This window comes from Microtus ochrogaster, linkage group LG9 (assembly GCF_000317375.1).
Source record: "Microtus ochrogaster isolate Prairie Vole_2 linkage group LG9, MicOch1.0, whole genome shotgun sequence".
Classification (NCBI taxonomy): domain Eukaryota; kingdom Metazoa; phylum Chordata; class Mammalia; order Rodentia; family Cricetidae; genus Microtus; species Microtus ochrogaster.
The window spans coordinates 24,806,904-24,819,660 of NC_022034.1; the positions used below are offsets into that span (position 1 = coordinate 24,806,904).

Genomic DNA, 12,757 nt, shown 5'->3' on the forward strand with positions numbered 1-12,757 from the left:
TCAACCTACTAACTATCTCTCAATCTGCCCCCCAGGCAAGACCACAGCCTCACGAGGTGCTCCTCCCAAAGGGCATGTTTGAACATGGCAGGCTCTTCACAGTCACATACTGGAATCGCACTGACACTGTGTGTGTGTCTTAAAGGCCTTAAGAGAGTAGAAACAAACCATTCTATTTTTATAAAATCTGCAGATGAAGGACACAAAAATATCATACATAAAATATATAGTGGCATCTATAAAACATAAAATATGTAAAATGCATCATTGTGGACATAATTGAAGATTGAAGATCCTTCAAGAAATCACCTTCAGGGCAGTTATTAGCCAATGCAATCGTGTATATTGATTGTTTCATCCTTTTTTTGGTGTCTTTAATTTCCTGTTTTGTGGAATTATTTTTCCTGGTACATTTTAAGTTTTTCAAGTGCACATAGGACTGTGCCATTCCTAGGTTTAAATTTCTTTGTCTGAAAAGACAACAACAGTACACAGGAACTCAGTCAGAGAATAGCATTCATGCTTCTCCTCCAAGAAGCTCCAACTGGTGCTGGGTGGCAGGAGGATCATATGTCCTTTTTCTGCTAATATCCTGGTCTTCTCCTTCATTAGCAACAGTAGTGACCACTTGAAGCCCAGGCCACACAAGGAGGTAGGATGCCATGTGCTGGACCACAGAGAAAAATGTCGTTCTCCCTCATCTAGTTTTCTGGAGATTTTGCTCAACACATAAGTATTATGAGTAGCTCTCCATTTTTCATCTTTGCATCCAGAAGGAACTGTTGTTGCACACAAGTCACTGACTTCTGAAACAGAGGGTCAGAGGCCATTTGAACTAGCAGTTCTCAACCTGTGAGTCATGACCCTCACTGCAGTCACCTGTCTTATATCTTACATATCAGATATTTCCATTTTGATTCATAACAGTAGAAAACTTACAGTAATGAAGTAGCAATAAAATAATTTTATAGTTGGGGGTCATCACAGCATAAGGAACTGTATCGAAGGGTCACAGCATTAAAAAGGTTGAGAATTGCTGATTGAGATAATCACGTGCCTTCCTGTTCCTTCTGTGATGTCAGTGTCTCTGTTCTCCAGTTCTCCACTCCTTCAGTCCTAGACCCATTGCTCTTTCTCCCCATCAATTAAAAGTCAGCCCAGTTGCATTCTTCTAGAACATTCTTTAACTTTTAGCTGCATCTTGGTAAGAGCCTGTGGTGGTTTGAGTAAGAATGGCACCCATACACTCATATTTGAATGCCTAGGGAGTGGCATTAGGAAATATGGCCTTGTTGAAGAGAGTCTGCCTCTGTGATGGGCTTTGAGGTTTTAGAAGCCCAAGCTAGGCCCAGTGTCACTCCCTCTTCCTGTGGTCTGCCAATCAAGATGTAGCACTCTGAGCTACCTCTCCAGCACTTTGTCTATCTGCATGCTGCCATGCTTCTCACCATGATAATGACGGCCCAAACCTCTGAACTGTAAGCCAGCCCCAGTTAAATGTTTTCCTTTATAAGAGTTGCTCTTGTCATGGTATCTCTTCACAGCAAGCAAAACCCTAACTAAGACAGAGCCTGTTCAAATAATTTTATCAGTAGCCCATCTTCATTTCCACGAAATTAATTTACATTTCTTATAGAGTGTACTTACATCTGCTTCAGCTGGTGTTTGACTCCTTGGCCGTTAAGGTTATGTTTTGACCATTTACTCTAATTATCTAAACTTGACCTCAAGAGATACTCAATAGGGGGCTGGAGAGATGGCTCAGTGGTTAAGAGCATTGTCTGCTCTTCCAAAGGTCCTGAGTTCAATTCCCAGCAACCACATGGTGGTTCACAACCATCTGTAATGAGGTCTGGTGCCCTCTTCTGGCCTGCAGATATACACACAGACAGAATATTGTATACCTAATAAATAAATATTTTAAAAAAAAGAGATACTCAATAAATGATGATTAGGTAAGTGGAAAAGTGGGTGGATGGTGAAGAACGGAGGTAATATATGCTCAAATCCAAGAGGCCAGGATAGAAAAAGAATTGAATTCAATATAGCATACTGTCCACATCCTGAATAAAAGCCTGGAGGACTCAGTGAGAGGACCTTAAAAGGCCTCCTCCAGCTCCTAGCTCTCTTGCTTTTGGTCCTGCTCATACAGTCTGAACTTTCATCACAGTTATCTGTGACGGATGATCTTGTGTGGGGAAATGGAAGTGTTCCTAGAAAAAAAATGAGACCTATGTATGCTTTGCATTCCTACCACAGAATTATCAACTAGAGACTTTATGGGGATGGGAGGGCAGCCAGCTCCCACTCCTTTCTCTGACCAATATCGTCATGAAGTTATTGTCACTAGTACACAGTCCCCACAACAATCCCCCATCTAGTGATGCCAAGATTAGCACCTACGAATCCAAAATAGCAGCTGACACAAGGTTCTATTTGCAGAAGGGCACATGGGACGTGTTAACAACACGCTAGGGAGCTCACTGGCTGCTGAGAACAGACCCCCCACAGCAGAGCTCTGCTGGGGCAGGCAGCCTTGATCTTTATCTGCAGATAACTCGGCAGGTTCTTATAAGGGAATTCCAGAACTTTCTTTTGATAAAGCCTCAAAACCACCAGGTCTGCTGCTGCCAAAACTAAAAATAGCTTGGTCTGGTCGTGGAAAGGCAGTTGATCTGGGAAGTGGAAAAGTGTGGGGCTCTCATTTAACGCTAACTGATTTGGTGTCCTTGGACAAGCCATCCAGCCTCTGAGCCTCTCCTAATGTCCATGTTGATCTTGGGGAAGGTAGACACCCCCTCCTCTAGAAAACAAGGACAGGATTCTGAAGATATTTGTTGAGACTTCCTCCACAATCTTAGGAAAGGAAGGAGGAAGGGAAAATAGTCACAGAGTGGAAAAGGTCCCTGATTTTTCTTTTAGTAGAAGATAAAAACCACCATTCAGGCTTTTCAAGACCTGAGTGACCCTGTGGTGAGGTGGAGGTGCCCTTTACTCTACTGCCTTCTAGCTTACTGTGAAATAGTCCTCTGTGCTCGCTCACTCCACAACAGCCCTACCTAAGACCCATGACATCCCCAATCAAGAGCTAGGGCAGAGGAAGATCTGGGAGTGGCCAGAAAGAGAAATGGCTGACCTCAGCCAACAGGAGTTCCCCCAGCCCAGGATAAATAAACACGACTGCCTTTCGTCTTTAGGAGGTGTCTTGCTATTCTTTTTTAAACTTTAATATATTACATAATTAAGTTGTCTTTGCCAAGCATGGTCTTTATATCTATCAGTGAATATTAATATTTTGTTTACATTATTTACTACCACTAATAACTCAGTGAAAGAAGCACCCATTATTCCCATTTTACAGGTGATAAAACTGACATTCGAAAAGACTAAGCTTTGGGTCAAGAACTGCTACAAACGTGGCTAAGAAGTCTGTTAAATTTCATACAAAACCTATGGGTGCATGTGTATACATACACAGATATATGTATATATCTTATCATTTGCCAAAGAAACAATAACAGATAAGAGAAAAATTGAAAGCATATAGTTAATGAAAAAAAGAAGTTCATAGGTCCCAGATAAATAGCCCCAATTCCAACTGTTAAGCCTTGCAGACCATATATACTGACTAGAGGGCATGGAGAAGAGGCCCCAGGCTAAATAACAAGTGTGTAACTGGCTGATAGCTAAGGAAGAGTATGTTAAGTCCTTCTGGAAGCAAATGTGAGCAGTTTGGGTTTGATAAAGCACTCAATATCTGAAGCCAGACTGCACATATGTGTGAGTACATGTGGTGTGTAATAATATTATTAGTAAAGTTATGAAGTTGAAGGGTAGAACAGGATAACTGAGCACTGTTGTTCCTCCTCAGATTCTGGTCACCTTCTCTTCCAGCAGAAATCTTTTCAAGAACCATCTAAACCAAACACAAACTTAATTTAATAAATTAACCAATTTATATGGAGAAAAAAAAACATAACAAATCAGTTTAATGGTTTCTTGTATTGTTGTTAAATTTCTAAACCAAAACAAGACAGATATCATGGGATCTATGATAACTCTGCTTCTTCCGACATTAGCTCTTTCGTGTTACACCATTCTGTTATTTAAAATGAAGAACCTCACAGTCACCAAACACATGCTCACTGCCCAGCGCACACAGAAGGCAATACTACTACATTAGAGGTATTTATCTTGTTATTGTTTATTCCTTCCACCAAAAGAACTTTATTGACAATAGATGAATTAAGGAGACAGGGGCTGCTCAGGTCTGCTTCACATATTGGCAGGTGGCACCAGGATTTAAGTGGCCTAGGCAGGAGGTATAGGAGTGTCAGGATAGGCCATACCTAGCACACAGGCCCAGGTAGAACTTGGATGTCATTCTAGTTTAAGATGTCTAGTCTAGTTTAAGATGCTGTTTCTGGAAGAATCGTTCACTTCTTATCCATATCCAGAGGTCAGCAGGTCCCATTCTTCCTCAATGCTGTTCCTTGGAGACTCTTGCTTCTTTCGGCCTCCCAGTGTTATTTCAGATCAGGTCACATCACAGGGTTCTGCATCTGCTTCCTGAAAACAGTCTGAAAGATTTGGGGAACACAGAAACTAACCGTCAGTGGTGTGGCTTCATTACTAGTAGGTTTACCTAAACTAAGCTGTAGTGCCAGACCAGGCTACCGTTGCCAAATGCAAACGACAACATCCACTCACCCAGACAATTATCAGTGTGAAATCAAATAAGATAGCTCATGCAAACTGTTGGAACATAGAAAGCAACTCAAAAAGACAGAGCCCACTTCCTCTGTGTCCCAGCTCTGTCTTTATCTTATCAGTTTCAGTGGGTTACAGACCTGAAGCAGAGCTTTAGACCAAGAAGGCTTATGTCCAATTCAGCTTTCTACCTTGGGTGGCCTTGGGGAATCTCTTTTCTTCTTTCACAACAAGGAAGTAATAGCCTTACTATGCAGAAATGTTGTCGTGTTTACAAATAGCATAAGGAAAGTAGCTGGCACATGGAAGAGGAGAAATGGTTGGTATGTGTATCTTTAGACAAAACAATCCATCCTGTGGAATGGGGCTCATACCAATGTTCAGAGAGTTGATTTATTGCATGATCGTGATTCCCGGTTCCTCGAAACTGGCCTGGGTATCCTTGTATGGTTATTTTCCCATCTGGCAATTTTAAAGCCACATTGGGGGCCTCCCAGAGACACCTAAAGCTCTGACCTGAAGCCCATAAGCACAAAGGCACCTATTAGCTGCAGCAGGTGCCCATCAAGGGCGTTCCCGCGCACAGCTGTAGCCCAAGTCCTATGGCAATCTTGGAAAGGTTACACTATTCAGACAGATGTGGTAGGCTTGAGATTACAGCCAAGAGGAAGAGGTCAGGGCTACGGGCTGTGGGCTGCATATTTGACAGGCACATACACTGCAAGCCTTGTTCTGTGGTCCCTCACAAAGCACCTCTTTAGGAAAAAACAAGATGTTCTTTGTAAATAAAAGTTCATGCATTTCAATAATGAAGTCATTTTCTAGCACTGTAGTGAAAGATATTCTCTCCAGCCCGCTGGGTGAGGACCGGCAGAGGAAGAGGAGTGGCCAGTGAACCTCGATAGAAGAGAGCCACCGACTATCTCTAGAAGAGAGGAGAACTTGTCCAGAAATGCCGCTAGTTCCTGAGGTCATCTACCTCAGGCTCCCTCCCGCCCCTGGAATCCCTTTTCCGCCCACTTTCCTGTACACTAGAGGCGGGGGGCACATACAAATCTATATAAATATAGATCAGACATCCGGCGCCTTGGCTATGTAAATAAGGGATGTGGGGAAGCAATCGGGAACGCTGAATATTCATCTTAAGTCCTTGGAGGTGCTCCAAACTGCGAGGGGGGAGGGGAAGCGGGCGACAAGGAAAGGCCTGACCTCAGGGTCTGAAAGCCAACTTGGAGTGGGAGGGCCTGGAAGGGGAAGGTGGAAAGGGAGTGGTGAGAATGAGTGTGGGAAGGAAGCCAGAGCTGCGCCGTCCTCGGTCCCAGCCGCCAGGGAGAGGAGGTGGCCAGGCGCGCTCCCCCGGCTCCTGCCAGTCCCGCTCTGCTGCCTTTTGATGCTCGCCGGGCGCCTGTAGGTCCCAGAGCCCAAGCCTTAGGAGCGCCGGAGACAAAGTGAGAGGGTGGGTGGGAGGGAAAGGCGAGTAGCAGAGGGACCACGTTGACTCTCACTTTCTACTTCTAAAAACAACAACAAAGTTGTACCTTCGGTTCCTGGATCTAAATACCGCCAAAGAAGATAAAACACCAGCCATCGCTGCACCTCTGGGGGTGCCCACCAAGAGCCCCAGATCCTTCGCTCTAGGAAGGGCTTGTCGAATACCAGCGGAGCGATGGCTTGGAGCACAGCCTGGTGCTCAATCCTGCCCCTGTGGCTCCTCTGGGGTGCTGCCTGCTCCCGCGCGGCGTCCGGGGACGGCAATGCTTTTCCTTTTGACATCGAGGGGAGCTCAGTGGTCGGTAGGCAAGACCCACCTGAGACCAGCGACCCCCGTGTGACACTGGGACGCCTGCCGCCTGCTGCTGAGGTAAGGTGTCCCCTGCCACCCTGCTGCGCACCTGTGCTTACCGGCTGGACCACGATCCTCTTTTTTTCTGTGTCCCTTTCTGACAGCCTAGAGTTTCACAGGACTGGGTCCCCTCAGTTGAAATAAAGAGTTCTGTTTTGTCAGTTGGATTTGGATGTGAGTTGGAAGGTGAGGCGTTGCAACCTGTCTCTTCCAGCTGACGAAGTGCTAGTACCCTTCATGTTCCACATGGGTCTGTGAGACTCACAAAAGACCTCGGCAGTATGCAGGTGGTGGTCTTTTGGTGTGTCCAATAGTCGAGCCTTGTTGCTTAATGTGTGTGCCCCTCACTATCTCCCTGTTCCTCTCTGCTCTTTGAACAATGGGAACAATATTGCTAAAAACCTAACCTTCTGTCTGGAACTAAACAAAAGGTTTTCTTCAAGGCCCCAGCCGATGGGGTGCTGGAGGTGGGGTGCTGGGAGGGGGGGGCATTAATCTGCTGTAAAAGAAGCTGTTAGGAAATTTTAGGGCAGATGCCTTAAACAGAAGTAAACCACTCTAAGCCAGAAGCAAGATGAAATCAAGCTCCGTTCACAAAGAGAGATGATCACCATATACTATTGATCGAATGCTTATTCAAAGAGACACTGTTCTTATACATTAAGAGACTTTTAAGTTGAAAAGTAGCTGAAGTGTAGACATTTAGAGGAGAATAAGTGTAGTAAGTGATTTAAGAGCCCCTGAGCCTAGACAGACAATAGCATGTCCAGGCCGTGGGAGATGCTAAGGAGGAGAAAAATGAAGTCACCTAAGTTCATGGGAAAGGAAAGAGCAATTGACCTAACAGTACACACACACACACACACATACACACACACACACACACACACACACACACACACACCACTGTACCCATGGCTACAACAATCCTACAACTAAAGTAGTGATGCAAGTTGGTAAGTGTTACAATCGGTGAAGTCTCAACTGTTACTCCTAGTTCTACTCATTGGTAACATAATTAGAGTTACTAATTGTGAATTAGAAATAAAATGCAAGATGGCCCTTCTTAAGTGAAAGCTCTACTCATGCTTCTGCGGCAGGGGCCAGGTAAATAGAACCAGCGCATTTGGGTTCAGAGTAAAAGCCCCATGAGCAGGAAGGGGCCTGGCTTTTGATCACACCCCGACACGGGGGACAGGACAGACTAGCCAAACTGTCAATGGGAAGTAATGCACTGCTTCTCTGAACTCTTGGAACGAACCCCAGGCAACATTATCTCCACACCTGTTGCTTCCAGCAGGGAAAGCCCCTGAATGAAATGCTTGGCCAAGAGTAGAATTGATACAGAGTATAAGACATGCAATTAAACTTGGACTACAGGGAAACAGTAAATAAACCTTTATCATGTCCCGATTGTGGAAGATTCATTTTTGCTCATGTTTTCATTAGTCTTCTTAATTCAACTTGTCTGGGCATTCTGGATGTGAATATGTTAAATCTAAAGACAGGATCATATCATACATAGCTATTTCTTGTATTTGTATCTCATAACAGTTATTTGAATGTTAGGGTGCCTTAAGGTTAATGTTGAGGCTGCCAGCAATTTCTCATGCACACACATGATCAGCACAGTGGCAACAAAGCATTGAAAATGGCAGTTTTCTGATCAGGTTTAAACTGCAAGCTTCCCCACTTTACCAAAGTAATAGCTTGCCCAAGTTGCACGTAGAGAAACTTGAGGCTTAGAGAAGTCAATGATAACTATTTTTATATGTTCTCTGGTTACCATGGTGACGGTAGTGCAGTATTTAACATAGGTATAAGTGATCATACTGTATTATTACCATAGATGGATTAGTGTTGGGTTTTTTTTTTTTGATCCCTTATTTGATGTTATTTCTCAGAGATTTTTAAGCTACTATCTTACCTAATGTTTGTTAATATTATATCTGTGTTTGTCTATATTGTTCCGATCAGAAAGAATGCCCCATAGGCAGTTAAATGTACAATATTGTCAGGGTCTACTAGGGTCAAAATGCTAGTTGAGGAATTTAGGAGAGGGAAAGAGGGTATTAGTCATCCCAGGGAAGATTACAGTAGACAGGGTAGGATACCACTAATTATATTTCCAAAGGATAGTTTCACAGAGAGCCTCCAGTTCGCCTGTGGTCTCCAGATGATCCCAGTGCCCTGGCAGCAGGTTTCCCATGCTCTTTATAGCCAGTGAGGCAGATCTTAAACCAAAAACACCCCAGAGTTGTAATAACATGGAATGACTGTTTTACTGGGTTGGACCAGGAAAATTGTATTTACATCAAACAGAATATGGTCATATTATTCATGGGAGGGGTTCAAATGCGGGTGGGAGGGTGCTCTAAAAATATGTCCACTTTATTTGAATTGGATTTATATGAATGGTTATTCTCCAACCAACTCTCCAAAAGCAGGAAGAAGAAAAAAAAAGTAAGGCAAGCGTGGGTCAGTGGGAGGAGCTTGGCAGAAGTCCCCTAATGCTCCCCCCCAAGTTCCATGGCTGGATGCTTGTCCTAGAGCAGTGGCTCAGACCCACAGTGGTACTCAGTGTGAGCTGGGAGCAAATAGGAAAGAAAAAGTAACAGACTTGAAAGGACAAGATGGGCTGGCAGGCCAAGAAGGAAGAGCCAACCTTTCTTTGGGAAAAGCTTCCCCGTAGGAGGGAAAGAATGTGAGAGAGACGCACCCAAAGGGAACTCTACACCCCACGTGAGGATTTTCCTGCCTCCTGCTCCTCGACAAACAATTCACTGAGTCCATTACCCCTGAGTGTATGGCAGTGATGTTTTAGTGGGTGAGTGTGGCCCAGAAGGAGACCAATATTTTCAAAAGCAGCATTCAGCCTTCTGAGAACATTTTAAAAGGAGAACAGAACCCCTTCAGTTTGTCACGTGCACTGTAGCAAGTAAAGAGCAAAGGGAAAGTCTAAAAGTTGTGCAGGGGGGGGAGGGGGGGTGTAGTTGGTTCCCTCGGAGCTGGGGAGAGAACTGTTTCTTTCTACTCTCGCCTGGAGGGTGGAGGCAATTGATGAGAATGATGAAACAAAGTTGGGGAAATCTCTATGTGTGGATTTTACTGCGAGGTAAGTGACCCGAATCTAGCTGAAGTCTTCTTAACTAAATAACCCCAGAGAACCGTAGCAAACATCCCCAGGCCACCAGCACCAGAGTACCCCTGGGGAAAGCAAGATTCTCCTCTATGGAGACACAGCCAGGAGTCAGCCAAGGTCAAGAACACTGGGCTAGAGGTAGAGGCTAGATGGACGTGCAACAAGCAGCATTGAGAAATGAAGGGCAAAGAAGGAACGCTGGGAGGGCCAGGAGGTAGTGGGTGGCTGCGAGTTCCTCGTGGTGACTGGTTTTGATACCTACATGAGAAAGAGAAATCACTGATCGAGGTGAAAATTCTCCCAGAGGAGAAAATAGGGCTCCAGGCCCTAATGCGAGTGCACCATTATCATGCTAACTTCCCTCCAGAAATACCACTGCTTCTTGGGCCCATGGACTCTGAATGAACTTACCTGCTTAAAGGAGCTCTAAGGAGACCGTTCTGAGGGACTTTCCCTCCATTCCTTTCTGTGTTGTCCTAGTCCCGTGCCCTGACACACTGTTAGGCTCCTTGCCATGGAAGGGTTGCGGAATGTTTACAGAAAATCCTATCTCTTTCCCAATCTGCTTTCCTTTTCCTTATCTCAACCCCTTGCTTTGAAAAAGATTGTGTGGACAATAAATCATCCAGCCACGAACCTAGGCAGGCACTCCGGGTGGCTGTTGCAGCGCTAGATTAGGTCTTTGGAATCTCTACTTCTTACATTCACACAATAGGCAGATTTACAGAGAAAAGCAAACAAACAAACAACAAACGGGTAGGGTAGCAAAAACACTTTCACCATTCCCTTCAAGTGGTAAGCAATCTGAGAGAAAATAATGACACCCATCAGAATAGGCGAATGCTCTTACAGACTGACTACGAGCTAAGTGCCATGCAGAAAACGAAGTAGACCAGGACACCATAGTCTACTTGCCAAATTGCAAAGAAGATTTCATACCACTTGCTTTAGAAAGACTGGGACAGCGTTGCCATGGTAGAGCTTCCACTCCCTAAAGCATCTCCTGTCACTTCCACTAGTCGCTAGGACTGTACAGTTCTCATCTCATGACACAGATAGGGAAACAGGTACAGAGCCAGAGGCCCGAGCTCCTAGCCGCAAAGTGGCTCAGCCCGGATAGAGTTTATAAAATCCATTTGACTGTGCAAGGAATATGTAGAAGAGTGTACAGAACCATCCATAGGGATCATTTTATTAAAATTTTGAGAGTGCTCTTTTTTAAATGAAGTATACAATACACTATTCAATATCCTATTCTGTGCTACTGGACATACACTGTTAGAACGAATTTCTTTTTCTTTTATTGAGGGGACTGGGTGGCATCGTGTGCCTGGGTGCTTGTGTGGTGGTCAGCAGACAACTTGCAAGAGTCTTCAAAGTTCAACCACACTGTGGGCGCATCAGGATCTCAGCTGCTAAGGCTTCCATTCACATCCATATATTTAATACTTATAATTGACATATACGGATGTAGGTGTATCAAACATTTGTTGTTTGCTCATCCACTCACTGAAATAAGTGCGGTTTCTTCCTTTGGTGGATGGAAACAATACCACTATGAACAACGATGTGCAAGAATCTGGCTGAGTCCCTGTTTTCACTTCCGTCAGGTCCATAGCCAGTGAATTGCTGGATCCTATGGCTCAAAGGAATTTCTAAAATTCAGATTGTTACAGAAGCTTGGAGTGGAGCCAACTAAGGAAGAAGAGCAACCTATGGGCGATGAGGTCTGAGTCACAGGAGACAGTGGTCCAGAGTGGAATACCCTCAGTACCCTCCACCCTGCAAACTCTTCTGGAAGCTTGTCGCCCTGTTTAGTTTGTTTGTTTGTTTGTTTGTTTTTTAAGAGAAGATGAAATCTGGACTCATAGCTGAAGCTGATGACTCAGTTTTAAATTTGTTCTAGGCAAGTGTATGTGAAGGCCATGGGCAGCTTGCTTTGCTGTCTCTACCATATTTGACATTCACCTTTCGTCCGAGGCCAGATGTGGGCCTGTGGCCAGACAGATGTGGGGATTGGGGCCCAGCCTTCCAGCAGCATCTGTGGCCATACAGATGTGGGAATCAGTGCCCAGACTTCCAGCAGCATGACTTTGAGCAAATTACTTCATCTTCTAAGGATTCTCTTTTTTCACTATAAAATTGGTGGAAAGATTTTGCCCGGCAAGATTGCTGTGAGATGACATGTGGATGCAATGTCAGCAGGACACACGAGACGGCCTCAGCCTCTAGCTCTGCCCTCTTCCCGCCCCTCTCTTCCCCTGCAGTTTCATCAAGCACAGGAAAAAATGAGGTTAATGACTCGATGAACAGATTCTGTCGTCCGAATCTTTAACAATTTGTCTCGTCTGCAAATTTCCTGGCTGTGCAACCCAAGAGTAGAGGGATTATAGAAAGTCTCTTCTAATCGGTCTCTTTAGTAGTTTTTAAATAGTTTTACACCTGCAATATGCTATCTGAATAGCTGAGAGAAATGGTAGGTTTTTCTAAAGCTCTAGAGAAGCTAACTAACAGCAACAACAAAGCAAAGCAAAAAAACGATGAAATTGAACAAAAAATTAAGTAGTGGGAGAAAAAGCTCTGAAACAACAGATTCCCAAATGTTCAAATCTGGCTTGTAGTTTTGTGAAATATATAACTTCAGAGAGAGTCTTGAGGATGTTTGCTTGCTTATAGCAATCATATAAATATGAGGATGGCCAGATACAATTTTGAGACTTTAAGTTAGAAACCACTCCGATTTTTGGCACATGCTTCAAGTCCCAAAATTAGTACTTCTAAATAATTATTAATTTTCTCAAATAAAGAGTCTGTGAGTCCATTAGGATACAACAGCCGCAGCCAGATATTTGACTACTCTCCCGGGCCCCACAATAGCAGAAGGCTCGCTCTTTCAACTGGTTTCCTCTTTTGCTCCTGGTGTGGTAAAGTTAAGTTCTGAGAAATGGCTTACTAAAGGGAAGTTTAACCACAGATGTTTATAATTCCAACTTAAGTTTCCCATCAAAGTCCTAATGAAATTCAGCTGCCAGCAGCCTGCCTCTGGGGCTCTGTCTTTTTGT

The 12,757-nt window shown here is 44.3% G+C and overlaps 1 protein-coding gene across 2 annotated transcripts in view; it reads left to right on the forward strand.

Annotated features, from left to right (window-relative positions):
* Nucleotides 1-6,194: 6,194 nt before the first annotated feature.
* Lama4 (laminin subunit alpha 4) overlaps nucleotides 6,195-12,757 on the forward strand; it is a 146,081-nt gene continuing 139,518 nt past the window's right edge. Inside the window, exon 1 of one of the 2 annotated variants that reach the window (XM_005363528.3) lies at nucleotides 6,195-6,571. In XM_005363528.3, the coding sequence (XP_005363585.1) occupies nucleotides 6,377-6,571 (195 nt within the window). In that variant the 5' untranslated portion in view covers nucleotides 6,195-6,376. The remainder of the gene's footprint in view (nucleotides 6,572-12,757) is intronic. The other variant, XM_026787451.1, reaches the window with a different exon arrangement.